The sequence below is a fragment of the Mustela nivalis genome (genome assembly GCF_964662115.1).
Source record: "Mustela nivalis genome assembly, chromosome: 15".
Taxonomy (NCBI): domain Eukaryota; kingdom Metazoa; phylum Chordata; class Mammalia; order Carnivora; family Mustelidae; genus Mustela; species Mustela nivalis.
The window spans coordinates 9668915-9691563 of NC_139034.1; the positions used below are offsets into that span (position 1 = coordinate 9668915).

At 40.5% G+C, this 22649-nt stretch overlaps 1 protein-coding gene, 2 long non-coding RNA genes and 1 pseudogene across 19 annotated transcripts in view; 2 read left to right on the forward strand and 2 right to left on the reverse strand.

Annotated features, from left to right (window-relative positions):
- Positions 1-17399, forward strand: part of LOC309848534 (nucleoporin p58/p45-like) — a 34636-nt gene extending 17237 nt beyond the window's left edge. For 10 of the 16 annotated variants that reach the window (XM_082700254.1, XM_082700257.1, XM_082700244.1 and 7 more), the window contains 4 exons: positions 957-1029; positions 2851-3098; positions 4326-4525; positions 17257-17399. In XM_082700254.1, the coding sequence (XP_082556380.1) occupies positions 957-1029; positions 2851-2885 (108 nt within the window). In that variant the 3' untranslated portion in view covers positions 2886-3098; positions 4326-4525; positions 17257-17399. The remainder of the gene's footprint in view (positions 1-956; positions 1030-2850; positions 3099-4325; positions 4526-17256) is intronic. The other 6 variants (XM_082700252.1, XM_082700246.1, XM_082700247.1 and 3 more) reach the window with 2 other exon arrangements.
- On the reverse strand, positions 77-6475 carry LOC309848541. The gene is made up of 3 exons (XR_014303116.1): positions 5545-6475; positions 4968-5334; positions 77-365 (listed from the first exon to the last, which is right to left on the reverse strand). It is a non-coding gene; the product is annotated as an uncharacterized lncRNA (long non-coding RNA).
- The window catches only part of LOC309848923 (ligand of Numb protein X 2-like), a 72396-nt pseudogene continuing 59079 nt past the window's right edge, over positions 9333-22649 (forward strand). The window contains exons 1-2 of the transcript XR_014316574.1: positions 9333-9536; positions 13438-13809. The product of XR_014316574.1 is annotated as a ligand of Numb protein X 2-like (transcript). The remainder of the gene's footprint in view (positions 9537-13437; positions 13810-22649) is intronic.
- LOC309848538 lies at positions 17323-21327 on the reverse strand. Its single transcript, XR_014303113.1, has 2 exons — positions 21244-21327; positions 17323-17404 (listed from the first exon to the last, which is right to left on the reverse strand). It is a non-coding gene; the product is annotated as an uncharacterized lncRNA (long non-coding RNA).

A 22649-nucleotide genomic window follows, 5' to 3' on the forward strand; every position in this document is an offset into this window, starting at 1 on the left:
AGTCTTATTGGTTATAAGACTTGATACAGATGTACTGTAAGAAAACTGTATAGCATGTGTGCTTTTTAAAAAAAGATTTTATTTATTTGAGAGAGAGAGAAAGAGAGCATGAGAGGGGGGAGGGTCAAAGGGAGAAGCTGACCCCTTGCTGAGCAGGGAGTGAGTTGCAGGACTCAGTCTTGGGTTTCAGGATCATGACCTGAGCCGAAGGCAGTCGCTTGACCAACTGACACCCAGGAGCCCTAGCTTGAGTACTTTTAAGTTGCTATGATACTAGTAGTCACTAGTTTGTATTGAGTTCTGATTATTTATGAGGCAGTATTTTAAGCAATTTATATTAGTCCAGTTTAGTTTTCATGACAGCTCTATGAGTTAGGCCGTCTTATCTTTGTTATATAAAGAAGAATATGGGCAGAGAGGTTGTTAATAAATGGAAGAGGTTGTCAATAAGTGGAAGAGCTGATACTCTTAACTAGTTTGTTTCCTAAGAGTACTTGCTGGCTAAATTGCTCTATCGTACAAGCAAGGCAGAAAAATATGTTTTTAAAAATCTGTCATCCATTAAATAAAAACCATATTAAGCTTTTTAACTATTAAAAATTCTGATGACTTGCCAGTCTTATGTCTTAGTTATAAATGTTAATGAGGCTCATGATTTTTGACATTCATATGTACTTGTTTTTTCTTTTTTTTTTTTAAAGATTTTATTTATTTATTTGACAGACAGAAATCACAAGCAGGCAGAGAGGCAGGCACGGAGAGAGGAGGAAGCAGGCTCCCTGCCAAGCAGAGAGCCCGATGCGGGGCTCAATCCCAGGACTCTGAGATCATGACCTGAGCCGAAGGCAGTGGCTTAACCCACTGAGCCATCCAGGCGCCCCTGTACTTGTTTTTTCTTTCTATGGTATAATCTATGTCATTTTTTCGTTGTTGGCACTCTTGCCTCCCTTGTGTAGTTTGAAGTCTTTCATCGTCTCCTCCTGGCTAGTTGTTCCGTTTCTGTGTGCCCAGCTCCCCATCTGTTTAAAGGTGGGTGTTGCGTAGTCTTCTGTAACCTTCGTGAGTGCTAGATGAATGCGTTCTTCCATAGTTCTCTGTGATATCTCACAAAATACCTGTCTTTAGTCCCTCTTAGCAATTTGCAGTCCCATTGGGATGTAAGCATACCTGGTTTTTACCTCTCTAACAACTTCAGGGTTCCAGTTTTAAATTTATTCTTGGGGACACCTGGGTGGCTCAGTTGGTTAAGAAGCTGCCTTCCACTCGGGTCATGATCCCAGAGTCCTGGGATTGAGTCCCACATCGGGCTCCTTGCTCAGCAGGAGGCCTACTTCTCTTTCTGTCTCTGCCTGTGCTCACTCTCACTGACAAAACAAAAAAAAAAGAAAAGAAAAAACAATTTATTCTTGCATCAGATAAGAGGGGCTTTACAGTTACTTACTTTGTAGGATTTTTTAGTTGTTAGCTAGGCTCCTTCCCAGCTGTGCACATTCTGCTTATGTTTCCTTCCCACTTCCTGTTCCTAGTCTGTTTCTCCATTGAAGACTGGCTGTTATGCACATGGATACCAGTGTGTGATATGCATTTGGAGAATTGAATCTTTCCCTATAGTTTTAGTCTCAAGTATTGTTTTATGATCCACTTTTTGTCACCATTTTTTTATTGAATGAAATAGTTTTAAAATGCATTTCTCATGTAATCTACTTACTTAACAAAAATCGTTTTTCTCAGTGATACAATATTCCAAGTTACTTGTCAGGTCCTTGCAGGAACATTTCCTGGAGTGCGGCACAACAGTGCAGAAGGGAAATCCTTTGTCCTCTTTCTTTTTTTTTTTTTTTTTAAAGATTTTATTTATTTATTTGACAGAGAGAAATCACAAGTAGGCAGAGAGGCAGGCAGAGAGAGAGAGAGGAGGAAGCAGGCTCTCCGCTGAGCAGAGAGCCCGATGTGGGGCTCGATCCCAGGATCCCGGGATCATGACCTGAGCCGAAGGCAGCGGCTTAACCACTGAGCCACCCAGGCTCCCCTTTGTCCTCTTTCTTAATAAGGTGATGAGGAAACCGGGAATGAGAAAAAGCTGGATAAAGAAATTCCATAGCAATCTTTTTCAAGAACTTGAAACCCACAACTTATCTTTAGTTTGTGAGGGGAAATTCATTACTTTTACAGCTAAGGGATAGCTTCCAGTTTTCAATAAATTTATCCTATACTTGATTTTTCATGAAATTTGAGATTTTAAAACACACTATCATTGAATGAAGTCTGCAGTCCTAGACATAAGACCGCCACCCACCATACGCAGCCTCTTGAGCCTTTGCTCTGCTTTTCTGCAAGTGGCAGAGCCTCAGATGTATTGCTTCTCACTAATAAATGAATGTGTACCCTTGGCCCTGAGATTGGAAAGGAACAGTGTCACTCAGGGTCCAAGTCTGGATGCAGGAGCACATTGTGGAAGAAGACTGCTGTTTCCACTCCTGTTAAGGAGTTAAGCCATCCCTGTGAAAAGGGGGTTATGCAATCAGGATCTCAGAATAGTATTTGCAGGGTGCCGTCAACTGTGCTGGTGTATTTCTGGGACTAGTATGTATCCGAATACAGGTTTTTATTGAAGTATTTTTTGACACATGCACGAAGCCACTATTTATGCCAACGCCTGTTTTAAGTTTGCTATACAGTGTAGTAGGAACTTAGTTTGAGCAGAGGTTAAAATCAGAATTACATACCACTTGTGGATTACCTCTAGGTGAGTTTGGCAATGAAGCAGTGGCTATTCTGTTGTTGGGGCACAAGCTGTCAATCATTTTTCCTTTCAAATCATCTGGGAACCCCCTAATGCTCTCTCTCTAGATGTCCTGGAGCTTTTCATCAGAGACTTGCCCTAGAAAGGAGGAAAACTGATAAAGCTCAGACAGAGATTGAGAATGAAAATGGAACCACTGTAATAGATCTTCCAGGTACTTTATCCCTCGAAACGGACTGTTCAGGGACAGGCACAGCACCTGCTGAGCGCAGCTTGATATCAGCGTCTCTGCCCCTGTGGCCTGAGGAGCCTGGCCTGGACAACCCCACCTTCGAGGAGAACACGGCCACTGACAGTATGTGCTCTTCACCTTGCTTTTGCTTTTCATCTGTTTTCAAATCAGATATTTCCTTTCTTCTCAGTACTCCCTATTACTTTCCCTCCATGGGGTGTTGTTGTTGTTGTTGTTGTTGTTTTTCCTCTTCAATAAATAATTTTACTGCGATATGCTTCACGTATCACATATTTACCCTTTAAGTGTACAAGTCTAACAGTTTGCCGGTTAGAAACAGAAAGCGAGTCTTACTTTGAGTCTTATGCTTCCCCCTCCCCGTCTTCTGTTGTAGTCCACAAATTCACTGGTCATCAGCAGGCTTCTTTTGTTTGTTTGTTTTGATGCCTATTGCTTCTTGACTAAGAAATCCACAGCATCAAGAAGAACAAAAATAATACCTCAGCCTACGTGCTATTTCTGTGTCAGCTCACTGCCAGGCACTTTACATATATTAACTTATTAAATGCTTGTACCAATACTGGCTTTTTTTTAATGATGAGGAAATTGAGTCAGGGAGTCATTGGTCAAAGTCTGAGAGCCACAAAATGGCTAGGTATGTATCTGACTCCCAAGGCCATGTGTCTGACTATTGCTGTCCTCTGGTAGCAGCCACTGATCTGTCTACATGACCCACCAGGAAAAAGGCAGAACACCTCTAGTCATAGATCTTGGGCATATCTTAGTAGTTGGCCCTTTGTCTTACTTTTAAATAGGTTTATCTCTTATGAAAATTCCAATTTTTCTACAAATCCCATTTTTCCCAGCCATGGCTATAACAATTCTATCTCCTACTGCTCAGATCAAGACCCTCCTCTTCTTACTTAATGTGGTTATTTTGTCAACCACTACGGTCATTGTATGTCACAGAGTTTGTCTTTTTTATTTCATATGTACTGCCTGGCACTGTTTACAGCTGTTTCATGGGTCAGAGTTTCTCTGATCAATTAGGACAAGATGATATTGTCTGTATATTTCTTTATCAGATCACTGTGTGGTCCCTAGTGATCTGATGCATAGTAGTTATTTGTTGATTATTCACCTTTCGAAGAGGAAGTGTTTTGCTAATCTTATCTATTGGTGTTTTGGTCATTCTGTTTTTCTTATCCCGTGGTATTGCTTTGTTATGAATCATCTATTAACATAAGGTCATCACTAATGATAGACGATAACTTACTTACGTGAAGATAATCAAAATATAAAACGTTTTTCTTTCCACCTGTTTTTCTCCCTCTCGTTTTAACTTGGCAGCTAGGCAGCAGCAGGTTAGTTTTCCGGAATGCATTATTACTACAATTGAAATTCACCAGGCTGATCTTTATATTCAGCTAGGAATTAGCATTGTGGGAGGCAATGAAAGGCCACTGATCAACATTGTTATCCAGGAACTCTGTCGGCATGGGGTGATCACCAAAGATGGAAGACTTCTTGCTGGACACACAATTCTTCAGGTATCAATTTTTTAAATTATTTTGTTAACTTGCCTCTTTTGTTGCTCTTATTCATCAATTTAAAACTTAGGAAATTATGGTACTGTGGAATCTGACTTATAAAAAGGTAAGTTTTACTGTTTTTTTTAATGCAAAAACAGATCAGAATTTATCTATAATTTCTTCGATTTCCCCAAAACTCATGGAATGTATTTTTACCCCCATCTTAAATTTGATCCCACATGTGCCTCAGTGCGTGGCTCTCCAGGCCAGCTGGATTCCTCCTGGCTTGTACTCCATGGTTGGCTATTTCGGGGCCACCTTCACTGTTAAATTCTCTTGTCCCATTGTCTGTATCCCTAGTCCCAGGGTACCATCCATCAGTTACCTTTGTTGTCTGATTCATCCTTCTCTACACGGATTACTATAATCTAGAAAAGACAGGTCACACAGCACAAGTTACTTAAAACTTATAGCATTGAATTTAAGATAGAATTCAGAAATCATGACCACCTCTTGTTGGCTCTCAAATGCACTCTTGTCCACAAACAGCCTGACTCTGCACTAATCCTTGGTGCTACCCTCTCCCTCTTCTCTTTAAAGAGAAATAGCTACTCCAACAAACGAACTAGCTTCGGGCAAGATGATATTGTGTTAGAGGGCATACTGATGAGCATGAGATGGCCAGAATTCCACTATTCATGTGAATTCTAGAGTGTATGTGAAAGTTGACCTGGATATATGACCCATACTAGTGTAAGTGGTACTTGAAGCTAAAAGAATGGATATTTAGGAGAGAAGAAATAGGCATGAATGAGAAAAGATGTCTTCTAGGAACCCAAGCTCAAGGATTCTTTTTTTTTTTTTAAAGATTTTATTTATTTATTTGATAGAGAGAGATCACAAGTACGCAGAGAGGCAGGCAGAGAGAGAGGAGGAAGCAGGCTCCCTGCTGAGCAGCGAGCCCGATGCGGGACAAGATCCCAGGATGCTGAGATCATGACCTGAGCCGAAGGCAGCGGCTTAACCCACTGAGCCACCCAGGCACCCAAGCTCAAGGATTCTTGCCTCCTCAATTTCACTGCTGGGTCCTTCCCCACGGTCTGTTGGTATTCACCCCTTCCCTTTTCCTTGCCACCTCTCTTGTCTGTGCCTTCACTGCTTCACGTCTAACCAAGTACAATCAATACCCCGCCTTCCTACTCTGCTCTGAAACCTGGTACGACCATTGTCAGGTTAATTCATCTGTGACTCTGATTTCCCTGGGAAGATTGGACCAGAGAATCAAGTCCATACTGATTAATCTAACAGTCCGGGTCCTCTGTGGACTCTTACACAACCTGTCCCCTCAGCCTTCACCCTTGCTTTTTCTTTCAGCTGTAGCCATCGGTGTATTACTGAAACATCATAGGCATGGTGGTCAGTGCTGAGGGTATAATTAAGAGCTAAAAGCAACCCCTGCCCTCATAGAATGTATAATGTAGCAGAAAAGCCAGACATAGCAGTCTCCTTGCTTCCCTCCACGTTCCAGCCTGTCCCCATTGTGCTACAGCTTCCCCACCTTCATCCAGAAAGCCCTGCCCTGCCATTTACACCCATTCAGACCTCTTCTCACACTAAGTGCTGAAGACATTCCTTCTCTTCACCACTTAATGCATAATTGGTCACAGAGAGTTATTCAAATGCAGTGTCTTCCTTTGGGGATGGCAGCCGCCATTATTACATACTATGGGACAGGCTTCTCACAGAGCTGTGCCTGGAGTCGATACCCAGGACAAACTTGCTGAGTCAATAAAAGAGTGGATTTGGTTATGATATCCTGTTGGGAATAGCTGTCTTCTTCATTAGAACAAAACTTAGAATTTCTGGGATTTTCAGTTCTTCAAGAGAAATGTCCAGAGGGGAAGACAGACAAACTAGGCTCCAAGAGCAGCAAGGATTGACCTTTCCACTGGGGGTTCCTGGCTTTGGTTTCCATGCCCATCCGTATTCTTCCTCTTGTAGTTTGTGATTTCCACTTTGACAATTGGGCCCCAAACCCCTCCTTCATTGTACTTGGCCTGGCTGACACAGACTAAACTTCCAGTGTTTTTTTCTTGACTAAATCCGAAGAGGCAATAGGAGAATACAGGAAGCATAACTAATCCAGCTTATGTAAAATCCAGTTTCTGATCCTACCATAGCTAGCTATTTACAGCATTCCTGTGTTTGCTGTCCTTTTATGATATTAGTAGTACTCTGGTTGCATGAGGTTGGCACAGCTCTCTGGACACCTTACCCTGTATTCCTTCTACCCCAGCTCCTAAACTGATTCTCCATGGAGGAACTCTTGTAGCTGGTTTTGACATTTTGACACCTTTGTGGCCAAGACAATAAGAACCAGATTGCCCTTTTTTGCAGCTTACACAGTGTTCTTTACTTGTCCACTTCTGGCCTTTCTAGCTATAATTGAGTATAAATTTATTTTCATCTTTTGTTCTTTGCTACCAGCAGTGTGCCAGCTTTGGATATTAAATTTTTTACATATTTTTCTTTTTACATATTTCATATTTTTTACATATTTTTATTTTACATATTTCTCACGCTTTTTCTAAATTTTCAAGGTAAAAACAAATGCTTTGTTCTTATTTGCATTTCTTTGAGTATAATTGAGGTTAAGTCTGTAACCTCAGATTTACTAATGTATTTAATATATAGTTTGCTAATGTATTAGCAAAAATAAAAATGTATAAAATATATTTAATATATACTTTTGTTTGCTATAGGGTTTTGTTTGCTAATATATTTCATCTACAGGCTTTTTTACTGGTCTGCTTTGGAGAATTGTTTAATAACTGAATCTGTATACCTCAAATAAAAAGGTAATTATCTGAAATACTGGCTATAATTTGGGGAATTAACTCAAAGCTATAAATCAGCATTGTAGACATTCCAGTGCATTATTATTGTTTATGGAGGCATACATATTAATAACCCTAATAATAGCAATCTTAAATGCAGTTTAATGATTTCAAATTGATAGAAAAACTATGAGCACATAACCTGATTATTGAATTCACAACGGGTCTCTCCTCTTGTGGGCCTGACTTCTCGTAGGCCTTTGGCTGGTATGCTGGAGGCAGTAAGTAAAGCCACACTACTTGCCCAAATACAGAGTAGTATTTATGTCCATTCAAAAGGAAACACTTGGAAAGAAGGCTCCTTAGTATATTTTTACTACCTGGTTATCTTCCACTTTTTGTGAGCTGCATAAATAATACCGTGAGCCAATTTGAAAGACCTTGGAGTCGTTAAGATGGTTTATTTACTGACCAAAGGGCTAGATAGCCTTTCTATTTAGTTTAGCCCTAGAAAGGAGGAAAACTGATAAAGCTCAGACAGAGATTGAGAATGAAAATGGAACCACTGTAATAGATCTTCCAGGTACTTTATCCCTCGAAACGGACTGTTCAGGGACAGGCACAGCACCTGCTGAGCGCAGCTTGATATCAGCGTCTCTGCCCCCGTGGCCTGAGGAGCCTGGCCTGGACAACCCCACCTTCGAGGAGAACACGGCCACTGACAGTATGTGCTCTTCACCTTGCTTTTGCTTTTCATCTGTTTTCAAATCAGATATTTCCTTTCTTCTCAGTACTGCCTATTACTTTCCCTACATGGGGTGTTGTTGTTGTTGTTGTTGTTTTTCCTCTTCAACAAATAATTTTACTGAGATATGCTTCACATATCACATATTCACCTTTTAAGTGTACAAGTCTAACAGTTTGCCGGTTAGAAACAGAAAGGGAGTCTTACCTTGAGGCTTATCCTTCCCCCTCCCCCTCTTCTGTTGTAGTCCACAAATTCACTGGTCATCAGCAGGCTTCTTTTGTTTGTTTTGATGCCTATTGCTTCTTGACTAAGAAATCCACAGCATCAAGAAGAACAAAAAAATACCTCAGCCTCCGTGCTTGTTCTGTGTCAGCACTGTGCCAAGCACTTTACATATATTAACTTATTAAATGCTTGTACCAATACTGGCTTTTTTTTAATGATGAGGAAACTTAGTGAGGGAGTCATTGGTCAAAGTCTGAGAGCCACGAAATGGCTAGGTATGTATCTGACTCCCAAGGCCATGTGTCTGACTATTGCTGTCCTCTGGTAGCAGCCACTGATCTGTCTACATGACCCACCAGGAAACAGGCAGAAAACCTCTAGTCCTAGATCTTGGGCATATCTTAGTAGTTGGCCCTTTGTCTTACTTTTAAATAGGTTTATCTCTTATGAAAATTCCAATTTTTCTACAAATCCCAGTTTTCCCAGCCTTGGCTATAACAATTCTTCTATCTCCTACTGCTCAGATCAAGACCCTCCTCTTCTTGCTTAATGTGGTTATTTTGTCAACCACTACGGTGATTGTATGTCACAGAGTTTGTCTTTTTTATTTCATATGTACTGCCTTGCACTGTTTGCAGCTGTTTCATGGGTCAACTGACAAGATGATATTTTGTATATTGATAATTTGTCAATCTGATCAATTAGGACAAGATGATATTTTCTGTATATTTCTTTATCAGATCACTGTGTGGTCCCTAGTGTTCTGATGCATAGTAGTTATTTGTTGATTATTTACTGATCACCTTTCAAAGAGGAAGTGTTTTGCTAATCTTACCCATTGGTGTTTTGGTCATTCTGTTTTTCTTATCCCGTGGTATTGCTTTGTTATGAATCATCTATTAACATAAGGTCATCACTAATGATAGACGATAACTTACTTACGTGAAGATAATCAAAATATAAAACATTTTTCTTTCCACCTGTTTTTCTCCGTCTCGTTTTTAACTTGGCAGCTATGCAGCAGCCGGTTAGTTTTCCGGAAGGCATAATTATAATTAGTACAATTGAAATTCACCGGTCTGATCCTTATATTCAGCTAGGAATTAGCATTGTGGGCGGCAATGAAAGGCCACTGATCAACCTTGTTATCCAGGAAGTCTGTCGGCATGGGGTGATCGCCAAAGATGGAAGACTTCTTGCTGGAGACCCAATTCTTCAGGTATCAATTTTTTAAATTATTTTGTTAACTTGCCTCTTTTGTTACTCTTATTCATCAATTTAAAACTTAGGAAATTAGGGTACTGTGGAATCTGACTTATAAAAAGGTAAGTTTTACTGTTTTTTTTTTTAGTGCTAAACAGATCATAATTTATCTGTAATTTCTCCGATTTCCCCCAAACTCATGGAATGTATTTTTACCCCCATCTTAAATTTGATCCCGCATGTGCCTCAGTGTGTGGCTCTCCAGGCCAGCTGGATTCCTCCTGGCTTGGTCTCCACGGTTGTCTATTTCGGGGCCACCTTCACTGCTAAATTCTCTTGTCCCATTGTCTGTATCCCTAGTCCCAGGGTACCATCCATCAGTTACCTTCGTTGTCTGATTCATCCTTCTCTACACGGATTTCTATAATCTAGAAAAGACAGGTCACACAGCACAAGTTACTTAAAACTTACAGCATTGAATTTAAGATAGAATTCGGAAATCATGACCACCTCTTGTTGGCTCTCAAACGCACTCTCATCCACAAACAGCCTGACTCTGCACTAATCCTTGGTGCTACCCTCTCCCTCTTCTCTTTAAAAAGAATGAGCTACTCCAACAAATGAACTTGCTTCGGGCAAGATGATGTTGTGTGTGAGGGCATACTGATGAGCATGAGATGGCCAGAATTCTACTGTTCATGTGAATTCTAGAGTGTATGTGAAAATTGACCTGGATATATGACCCATACAAGTGTATGTGGTACTTGAAGCTAAAAGAATGGATATTTAGGAGAGAAGAAATAGGCATGAATGAGAAAAGATGTCTTCTAGGAAACCAAGCTCAAGGACTCTTGCCTCCTCGATTTCACTGCTGGGTCCTTCCCCACGGTCTGTTGGTATTCACCCCTTCTCTTTTCCCTGCCATCTCTCTGGTCTGTGCCCTCACTGCTTCACGTCTAACCCAGGAGAATCAAAACCCCTGCCTCCCTACTCTGCTCTGAAATCCGGTACGACATTGTCCGGTTAATTCACCTGTGACTCTGCTTTTCCTGGATAGATTGGACCAGAGAATCAAGTCCATACTGATTAATCTAATAGTCCAGGTCCTCTTTGAACTCTTACACAACCTGTCCCCTCAGCCTTAACCCTTGCTTTTTCTTTCAGCTGTAGCCATCGGTGTATTACTGAAACATCATAGGCATGGTGGTCAGAGCTGAGGGTATAATTAAGAGCAAAAAGCAACCCCTGCCCTCATAGAATGTATAATGTAGCAGAAAAGCCAGACATAGCAGTCTCCTTGCTTCCCTCCACGTTCCAGCCTGTCCCCATTGTGCTACAGCTTCCCCACCTTCATCCAGAAAGCCCTGCCCTGCCATTTTCACCCATTCAGACCTCTTCTCACACTAAGTACTGAAGACATTCCTTCTCTTCACCACTTAATGCATAATTGGTCACAGAGAGTTATTCAAATGCAGTGTCTTCCTTTGGGGATGGCAGCCGCCATTATTACATACTATGGGACAGGCTTCTCACAGAGCTGTGCCTGGAGTCGATACCCAGGACAAACTTGCTGAGTCAATAAAAGAGTGGATTTGGTTATGATATCCTGTTGGGAATAGCTGTCTTCTTCATTAAAACCAAACTTAGAACCTCTAGGATTTTTAGTTCTTCAAGAGAAATGTCCAGAGGGGAAGACAGACAAACTAGGCTCCAAGAGCAGCAAGGATTGACCTTTCCACTGGGGGTTCCTGGCTTTGGTTTCCACACCCATCTGTATTCTGCCTCTTGTAGTTTGTGATTTCCACTTCGACACTTGGGCCCAAAACCCCTCCTTCATTGCACTTGGCCTGGCTAACACAGACTGAACTTGCAGTGTTTTGTTCTTGACTAAATCCAAAGAGGCAATAGGAGAATACAGGAAACATAACTAATCCAGCTTATGTAAAATCCAGTTTCTGATCCTACCATAGCTAGCTATTTACCGCATTCCTGTGTTTGCTGTCCTTTTACGATATTAGTAGTATTCTGGTTGCATGAGGTTGGCACAGCTCTCTGGACACCTTATGCTGTATTCCTTCTACCCCAGTTCCTAAACTGATTCTCCGTGGAGGAACTCTTGTAGCTGGTTTTGACCTTTTGACACCTTTGTGGCCAAGACAAAAAGAACCAGATTGCCCTTTTTTGCAGCTTACACAGGGAGAGAGAGCAAGCACAGGCAGACAGAGTGGCCGGCAGAGGCCGAGGGAGAAGCAGGTTCCCTGCCGAGAAAGGAGCCCGATGCGGGACTCGATCCCAGGATGCTGGGATCATGACCTGAGCCGAAGGCAGCTGCTTAACCAACTGAGCCACCTAGGTGTCCCATCACTTTTGGTTTTTAAGGAAAATAATTGCAGTCATGTCTTGACTGCATTGGTCCAAAAGATAATTAGCTAAAGATGTGGTAAAGTTTACTCTGTTGTTGCTATTTCTACAACATCTAGCAACAGTATTTTATTTGGTCTCTGCTTTCTCTGTGTTTCACTGGCAACCACACTTTTGTGAAGGGAAAATCTCCGATTGTAGGATATTCCACAACCCACGTCACAAAAATGGTGTGAGGCTACATACTCGCACGTGGCTAGCGCTGGATTCCAGCCAGATGTTTGTAAAGTCATTTGTGATAGATGTGAATCAAAGACGGAAAAATAAAAACCTAGAGATAAGTGGCTTTTTAGCTGAATAACCAGAAATGATGAGTTTTGACTAACAAATCCACGTCAGGCTGGTTTTTTAGAAGCTGCCTTAAAGTTCTATTCTTGACCCTATGTTACTCAACTTTTTCATCAAGGATCTGGATGGCAACCAAATGCACAGATGTTGCAAAATTGGGCGAAGAGCAAGTTTATGTGTGAGATCTATGGCATTTGATGCCTGAATTTTAAAAGATGTCCACAGGCCCAAATCAATAAAATTCAAGTTAGTGGTGCTCAAAACTGTCATCCCGAGATGAGTAGGAAGGGGGAAGACTTTCCTTAAGATAGACTCACGTGAAAAAGATTGAAGGCTTTGGGTAATCACAAGCACCTAACCCAGAGCCTGTGCCACATAACACATCCAAGAGAATGTCGATTTCCTGCTTGCTGTTGGTGCAGGCAGATGAGGAGAGGAATTCTAATTGTGATAAACACTCAGAGTTGCACCAACCTCTTCCTCTGACTAGGTGAATAACTGAAGCTGGGTGTATTTTCTTAGTCCTGTTCCTGTCCCAGGATCAGTCACTATATTCCTTTCAGGGCCATAAGGTTTAGTAAATAAATGTTCTGTGAGTACTGAGTTAAGCTTGTTGTATTAGATAGATGTTACACTTGAGTGCTAAACAGAGTGAAACTGTAATTACCTGCTTTTCTTTAAAGTAAAAATGACTGAACTGAGATCAGGTTGTGTATCTAGAATCTGTCCCTTTTCTTAGATTAAAACTCGGTGTATTTTTTCCAGGGTAGGTGTTTTTCATTTGGAAAAGCCACATCAATCCAGTAGAACTTCAGTTTCTGTTCCACTAGAACTAGTATTTTGTTGGCACTTGCCACATGCTGCTGCTGTCTCTGCATTTTCCTCCTGGTCCCTTGAAGCGGAGAGTAAACCCATCTCACCACTCAGGGGACACCCTCAGACATCCCGCTACTGGCAGGACCAGGGACTCTGATTCAGCACCCTCGCTGAAGCCTGAGATCCTAACTGCCATTCTCTACTTCGTGCTAGTCATTGTGAGTGAAGCTTAGGAACTGTGCATTTTAAAACATCTTCAGAGGGCTTTTCTTTGTAAATAATGACTGTATGTCATTTTCCAAAGTCCGTTTCTTTTGGAAATGGCGTATAAATGTTTACCAGTTGAGAGGATAAAAGATTGTCCCACCTTAGTCAGAATTCTTTTCTTCCAGGTCAACAACTGTAACACCAACAATGTGTCTCACAACTATGCCAGAGCCGCCCTTTCCCAGCCCTGTTCCACGCTGCACCTAAGCGTGCTGGAGAGCGGTGCTTTGGGGGCCGGACCTACAGCCACCCTGACAGTAGCTCTCCCCGGGAAGAGGTCTTCCACGTAGTCTTTCACAAACGGGACTCTGGTGAACAACTTGGCATTAAACCCATTCAAAGGACCGGTGAACCAGGTGTTTTTATCCTTGATCTGTTGGAAGAGGGCCTGGCTGGCTGCACAGGATGGAAGGCTGAGCAGCAACGACCGAGTGCTCGCCATCAATGGACACGACCTGAAGCTCGGAACCCCTGAGCTTGCCGCCCAGATCATTCAGGTACACGCGGATATTCATTCCACGTGCTCAGCCTTTATGTCGATGTTTTCGTAACATGAGAACCTGAGGGATATTTGATATTTCATGGGGGAAATCAAACACGGCTCCCCAAATCCTTCAAAATGCACAAGAGATGATTTTATCATTACAGATAAAATCCTGTCCGGAAAACTGTATCCCTGTGAACATTTAGCCTTGCTCTTTATAGAGTGAAGGCTCTATTTTTGCACATGGGTTTTTCATTTGCTCCATGGGCTCCACCTAAGCCCACACATAAAAAACACATTTATGTCCACATTTAACAGGTGAGACAAGCAAAGCTTGAAGGAGCTGTGGTTCCAAAGTTGTGACTTCCCTGCTCTTGTAACGTTCACTCTCCGCTTCACCTCCATACAAGTGGGGAAAATCAATTTTTATTGAGAAGAACTCATTATCTCTGTAGTGCCCTTTTTATAAAGCATTCAGAGCATTTCAAACACATCATAACTTGTGTTCTTACAATATCCCTGTGAAGTAAAGATGGTTATTATTAGAGAAAAAAAATTTCAATAAGAACATTAAAGTAGGTAAAGTAGAGGGGCACCTGGGTGGCTCAGTCATTAAGCATCTGCCTTCGGTCAGGCATGATCCCAGGGTGCTGGCATCCAGTTTCACATCGGGGCTCTCTGCTCAGCCAGGAATCTGCTTCTCCCTCTCCCACTCCCTCTGCTTGTGTTCCTTCTCTTGCTCTCTGTCATATAAATAAATAAATACATAATAAATAAAATCTTTAAAAAAAGAAAACAGCTTTATAAATTTTTTTAAAAAATAAGATAGAAAAAGTAGAAAATAATCCAGGCCAGACCTTCCGGTTCTATAACCTAGCAGAGCATTTAATGATATGGGTATCTCCTACAATGATAGGGGTGAAACAAAGATGTGTATGGTGTTTTATTTAGTTATGTTTTATTTTGTTTTAAGTAAGCACAAGAAAACACTCTGACATAGAGGAAACCAAGCAGTAACATAATCGAGCATCAGGAATTAAAGTAGGTTGATAGTCACTGGGAAATGTGTATAGTAAACAGAATTAACAATGAAGATTTAAGTACTGTGTAAGAAAACCCAAATTTAAATCCCATTTCATTACTCCATTTCACAAATGTTTGGTTCATTATAATTTTGGGAACACACACACCCGGTAGCCATCTTGCATTAGGAGGGAGATTCAGGCATTGGTCTCTTGTCCCAGACTTGAGATTTAAAACAATTGAATACAGATACGTATATATGATACCAAATATAATATATTTCTCAAGTTGTTTCTTTGTGAAAAACATCTTAATGTTTTGGATTCTGAGAATAACATGTATTCCATGTCTGAAAAGGAGACTAAGGAAGACAAAATACAGAAAATGAAGAAGGAAATCAAAATCACAGTCAGTCTAAAGTCCATAAGATAGTGACATTAAAGTTTTGAAGAACATCGTCATTTTTCTGTATATGCCTACAAATAAATAGGTTCCTATTTACGTAGGTACTTAGACATGCAGTCAGCTTACAAATTCTGAGTTTGCCACCCTTTCTTTACGTCAGCTGTATGTTGTGGCCTTCTTACCCTGAAAATAGATGCACCATGATATAGCTGTATAGTAGGCGTGTTGTGCTAAAACTTACGTAAACACTCCCCTGTCAACAGACTTTTTAATGTTTTGTTTTCAAGTTTAAGACATTTTGCTTAACTTCCCTCTAGAAAGATCATACCAGTATATACTCCCATCAAAAGGGCATGCCACTATTTTATGAAATACAGGTATTGTCATTTAGGCATCCTGCATTTTTAAAAATCTTGACTTTAACAGAATTCTTTTGTTGTGCTTGAAACCCTGAAGAGTTAGATAGGCAGTTGGCCTAAACCCAAATGTTGGCCCATCGTTTAAAGCTTATATGTCCACTTCCATCACACAGCCAGAATTTTGTCTTTTAAGAAATCAAAAAAGATCAGGGATTTGTTTGTTAATAGGTTTGCATGAGCAGGGGTCTTCCCATAAAGCTGAATTACTGGTTATAGAGTATTTGGTAGTGGGGAGGGTTAGGCAGTAAAGCAAACAATTCTTAATATTGAAATGAGATCACAGGGGTTTCTCACCCTTCACACCGTGTGATCTAATACTGGGAAGTGTCAGAATCTCAAATATCTGGATTGTAAGCGTTCTATTTGGAATTTGCCTGTTAGATCAAATCCCCAGACTCTGGCCCCATGAGAAGTGTTATTCTTTCAGTTATTGGAAGAATTGTCTGAAACTAGTTTAATGAAATACTTGAATAAGTAAGTGACTTTAATAGGGCCTTAAAATTGGTTATCACTCAGGCACCTGGGTGGCTCCGTGGTTCAGCATCTGCCTTCGGCTCAGATCCTACATTGGGCTCTCTGCTCTGCGAGGAGTCGGCTTCTCCCTCTTCCTTTGCCCCTCCACCTTGCTCTCTCGCTTTCGCTCTCAAATAAATAAATAAAATCATTTTTTTAAAATTATGGTTTTCACTCCTTTTCCAACTTGACTGCAGTCATGGGGGAGGAGTGCTCTACTTTCCACCACAGCTTCTTGAAAGCAGGCTGTCAAATTTTCCCATAGAAATGATAGTAAACTTGGAAAGTTGTAGTCATGACCAAGAATCAGCATCAAGTAGACCAGGCCTGTACGTTAAAAGCAAAGCTAAAATAGCTTTAAAAAGTATAATAAATGTGAATCTGTGTTTCAGATCTAGATCTATAAATACAGATAATGGACCTCTAAATTCAACGTGGTTGTCATCACCTCTAAAATTACATTTATGTGTGAGTGCACATATGGCATATATAGGCACACAATTTGTGATGTATATAAATACTAATCCTGTTTTACAGGACCTTTGTTATCATTCTTTTCAGGACTGTTTAAGCTGATCCCTATTTTCGATTCGAAGCTGTAGTGTGTGGAAACAGAGCTACACGTAGTTTCATTGATTATCACTCTCAAAGTAGCCATCTTGGAATTTATTTCAGAAATCACAAAGGATTGTAATCCAGTTTAGAATCCGTTCGTCCTTTGATCTTCTTTGCTCTCTTTCTCTCAGTCCAAGGCCAGTTTTGCAGGGGAGGGAAGTATAAAAAGACAGTTACCCTTCAAGAAATCATGGGGAGATCAGAACCCAGGCTTTCTTTGCTTACACCCTTGGTATTTCCAGGATTAGGGAAGGTTTACCCAAGAGGTCTGTGTGTGGCTCTTTTACCTGCAGAAGTTTTAAAGTATTAGCTCCTGAAATGAACTCCCTCGTCTGCCCCACCCCCAGCAGGGGCCTGCAGTCCCCACTCAGGTGAGGCTCTGATACAGCGATGATAAGTGCATTGAAAATGACCCTCCCTATAATTTTTTTAAGTGAGAAGCATCATTAATGACTGGTGATTATATATGTGTGTGTTTTCTCCAGGCTAGTGGCGAGAGGGTGGATTTAACAATTGCTAGGCCGGGGAAATCCCAGCCTGGTAACCCTGTCCAGGACGCAGGAGCTCAGAGTAGCAGCCAGCACCATGCACAGCCGCTGTACCACAACAGTCCCAGCTCACACAAGGTGAGGCCTCGAGTTTGCATGTTTTCATTCATCTGCCCTCAGGGAATCCTTGTGACAAACTGGTAAGATTTAAATGAGGGCTGTTACTCTGTTGGAAAAGGTGAGCACAAGGTGTTTGGGGGTGTGGAATGTGTGTTTGGCTACCTTGAGAGTCCCTGTACAGTCTGTTCCTCAGCCAGTAGGGGTGGTTTCTTAGTAAGAAGGTCCCTCTGCCAGATTGATGAGAAGTGTTTGATCTTCTAGAAAGACTTCTTTGTTTGGTCCTGCTTGAAAGTGGGATTTATCTTGGTTTGCTCATTCAGTTGTAACAGGAGGTTATGTAACTGAAAAAAAGACAATGACCAACAAGTCCATACTTAGCGGTTGGGCAGTTTGCCTACAACAACAGAATTCCCTATGTGAATATGAAGCATAAATCATACTTTCTGATACGTACATGCAAAACACATAAAGCATTTCTTTTTATGTTACAGTTCATAGGAATACTACCCTAGATCATTTTAAATTCCCGTATGTTGAGCTTTTTGCTGCATCTTTCATATTTCAGTGCTTTGATAATATATTCCTAGGTCATTTATCTGTGCCAAAAATTCTGATGCTGTCTCACTTTGGATGCAGAAATCAGTAGAAGTCAAAAAACAGTGGCACTTTACTGTGTTCTCAGTGTTATTTACTTCATTTCATCTTTCATTTGAACTCAACTTCTAGTACGCCAGAATTTTTACAATGATGCTATTTACCAACTGTGTGAAAATCACACATCGGAACCTTCCTATCGATTTTTTGTTTGTTTGTTTGCTTTTACTTCCTATAGTTTTTAAGTAGACCAGTAAATAAGTTTTAATTTAGCAAAGCAATTTAATTTTACTTAAGGAGAATGACTTGAGAAACACATGTTTAGCTTAAAGTGGCTTCTTAATGTAAGTACAATTTGAGAGAATAACTCTGTAATGTCACAGGAGCCCAAGAAAGCATTATTTATTTTTGTATTTATTTATTTTTAAGATTTTATTTATTCATTTGACACACAGAGATCACAAGTAGGCAGAGAGGCAGGCAGAGAGAGAGAGAGAGAGAGAGAGAGAGAAGCAGGCTCCCCGCTGAGCAGAGAGCCCGATGTGGGACTCGATCCCAGGAGCCCGAGATCATGACCCGAGCCGAAGGCAGTGGCTCAACACCCTGAGCTACCCAGGCGCCCCAAGAAAGCATCATTTAAAGGCACAAGTATTTTTGGCCCATCAGGTTTATCTTGTTTTCTGAGCTGAAGTATACACTTGTCACTGGTCTTTGTTCAGTTAAAACTTTTAAGAAATTATAAGCACAAACTTCATCTTATTTTTGAACAGAATACGAAATGTGTGAAGGGAACCTATAATTTTGCTTTCACAATGATGACTACGAAAAGCAGTTATTGTTTCGAAAAGGAATTTGAATAGGAGTTGTTCATATAGCTGGTCCTTGATTTACAAGTTACCTATATATACATATTCCTAAAGAATCATGATTAAGGCAAAAGTTGGTAACTGAATCCATGAATTCTACAGAAAGTGGAAATATGGGTGCTCAAAGACAATGCTACAAATTTAACCATTTCAGCGTTCATATAGAGGACGATTTATGTCCTTTTTTTTGTTTTGGGCACAAATATTTTTCTTTTTACTAGTTCCTCTTCCTTAATTTTAAGTGGTGGTGTTTTAAATAGCAATGCTGAATTCTTACTCTAGGTGCTCTGTAAACCTGCTTGTTAGAACAGCCACATTAAATGTAATTTTAAGCATTAATTTAGCAATTTACCATTAACATACAGCATTTGTGATGTCAAATCCTACTTTAAAATATAAAGGTCTCCTAGGGAAAACAAATACAAATTTATCAAAACAACCTGTTCAGAGGATAATCATTGTTAAAAATTAAAGCACACATTACTCTATTACTAAGCTCCTGCATAGCCCCTGCTTGGAAACATTCATCCAGTGTTAAGCCCTTAGAAGTTTCCATGAAGTATACCAAGAGTAATCTGTGAAGTTTGGCTAAAATGCATACATCTCAGCCATTTGGAGGAATAAAACAACCACCTCTAATTGACTCGATACCTGACAGACACAAGCGTTGAAGTCAATGTGCTCCCAGCTGAGTTTACCTGGATTGTCTTCATAATCACGTGGGTCTTGCCCAGTTTTGAAGGATGCGAACATAGATGTCATATGCTAGGATACCACCTGTGGACGTTTACAGGTTTTCTATGAGGTCAAAATTCTAGGAACTCTAGGCTATTTAAGTAGTGCCCTCAAGAAAATTTCAGAGTGTTGGTTTCAGGAGCAGAGAAGAGCAGACACCCCTGCTGGTGCAGGGCTTGACTGACACGTCGTACCTGTCCGCTCTGAAGCAGTGTCACTAAAGGAAATGTTACAGTTCGAGCAAAAGAACTCATCTAGTTCTGCTGTTGATATTGTTAGTCGTGGTAATAGTTATCTTGTTATCTACACTATGCTGTTACAGTATATGTGTTAAGGAACCTTTTGAGATAGGAGCTTCCATTATTACACTTAATGGGATAGCACCATTGTAGTGTGGATGCATATAGCATCATGCTGTATGAACATAGACAACTACATATGAATACATGTTTATGTATATACACTATGTGTGTGTATGTGTATTTTTTTTAAACTTGAATCACCTCAAATCCCAGTGTGATCATGCGTAGCTATATAATTTGGAGCAAATTACATGAACTTTCTTTTTTTTTTTTTTTAAAGATTTTATTTATTTATTTGACAGACAGAGATCACAAGTAGGCAGAGAGGCAGGCAGAGAGAGAGGAGGAAACAGGCCCCCCGCTGAGCAGAGAGCCCGATGCGGGGCTCAATCCCAGGACTCTGAGATCATGACCTGAGCCGAAGGCAGCGGCTTAACCCACTGAGCCACCCAGGTGCCCCTACATGACCTTTCTAATAAGGCTATTCCCTTGTTTATAAAATGGGGCCAACCATCGGATTTACACTCCGGACCATTGTAGTGAAATGTAATGAAACCATGAAAATGAAATAATACATGTGAAACCATTTGCTTTACACATAGTAAATCTTCAATAAATGTTAGTTACTATTGCTATTTTAATATTAATATTTCATAGGTACCCATTGTTTTTTATGGCATTCTAATTTAAAAAAAGGTGATGTTTTAAAGTTTCCTTTTCTTCTAGGAGTGTCCCCATAAATAGAAACAATCAATATCGGTAAAAATTGCTTTTTCCTGAGAACACAGTTTGTTGGAGAATTTTTCTCTTCCTTAACTTTTTCAAAAATTCAGTTATTTCATATCCTTATAGCTTTCCGTGAAGGTTGTGAAGATGAGTTTGCACCCATTTCATGACCGAGCATTCTCATGAGTAAGAAACAGAAGATAGATCTATAGCTTTTTTCTGGCAGTTAACTTAATCCGCACTTTACTTTTGTACTATTCTGTCACCATTTCTCTCAAAGAATAGAGGAGAGAGAGAGAAATAAAATTAATTAGCTTGTCTTCAGAATCTTAAAACTCAAGTGCATTATTTACCTTTGTAGAATTGGCCCTATTTTGACTTCCACATGTCAACAGTCCTGAGTTTTTTCTGTTCCATACATAGTCATATGAAAATACAGCCATCCAAAGTCTGACATTGTGATCCCCAGTGTTCGGTGTCATGTTTGTACCATGAGGAACTGTGTATTATTTCTTCAGTAACTGATTTTAACAGTGACTTTATCATTGCCATGGTATTTTTTCCTTCAGTTTCCTTACCTTACTTCAGCTATGTATTATTTATTTTGCAATGAATTTTCTTCTCCTGTGTTAGGATCTTACCCAGTGTGTTACATGCCAAGAAAAACACATAACTGTAAAGAAGGAACCACCTGAGTCCCTGGGAATGACAGTGGCAGGGGGCAGAGGAAACAAGAGTGGTGAACTGCCCATCCTTGTAACCAGTGTGCCAGCTCATGGCTGTCTGGCACGTGATGGCCGCATCAAAAGAGGTAAGATAGGAAGGGCTGGGAACAGTGAAACTCTTCCCATCTTCTCCCTGCATGCAACTCATGGTTGAAAAAAGTAACAAATATTCCCCAAATTTTCTATTAAATATGATTTTTTAAAAATCTTCTAAAGTGTCCCTTCCATATATAAGTGTAAAACCTCTCTCTAAGGTTAGAAAAACGCCTAATGGGAAGGAAAATTGCTGCAGTTTGATGATGTTTCCGTTCTTTTTTTTTTAAAGAATTTATTTATTTATCTGACAGACAGAGATTACAAGTAGGCAGAGAGGCAGGCGGGGGGTGGGTGGAGGGGAAGCAGGCTTCTGGCTGAGCAGAGCCCGATGCGGGCTCGATCCTAGGACCTGGGATCATGACCTGAGCTGCAGGCAGAGGCTTTAACCCACTGAGCCACCCAGGCGCCCTTTCCATTATTTTCTAATGTTTATTTAGATCATTGCATTATTTTATGTTGGAAAAAACCCTCTAAAAAATAGAACACTCATCCTTTCCTTCCTAACCTTTTATATAATCCTCGTTGCCCTTTTTTTTTTATTATATTACTTGGCAGGGCAACAAACACCTTTTTTTCTTCCTTAAGCAAAAGATGCTCAAATCACAAGTTTCATTTCTTTGTGTAGACCCAAGGATCTCTTCTCTTTAAGTATTCTGATACATCCACACTGAGCAAACTCTGTAGGACTATATCTCTAAAACTGTGTAACTCTAAAACAGGATATGTTAAAAATTCATTTCTAAGAGCAAAAGATCAAATAATTTTTGAGCAGGAAAGAACTATAGAAATCACTGAAGCCCAAAGAAGAGAAATGAACATGCCCAGATCCTGCACATTAGCAAAACCAGGTCTAATGACTTGGACGTCCAGTCAAATCACAGTGCCTCAAGCCACATTTTTTCCTATGTATGATGAAATTATCTTAAAGTTTTGAGTTGTTTTGGAATGTTTTCCATGAATTGGATTTTTCCCTCGATATCGTAAGAATGACAGAGATGTGAAAAATTACAAATAACAGGATGTATAGGGAAGATAATGACTTGGTAGCTCATCTCATTTTCTGGTTTATTCCTTTGGACAGGTGATATATTGCTGAATATCAATGGCATTGATTTGAACAATTGAAGTCACAGTGAGGCCATGGCTATGCTAAAAGCCAGCACCGCGTCCCCTGCTGTTGTCCTGAAAGCACTTGAGGTCCAGACTGTCGAGGAGGCAGCCCAGGC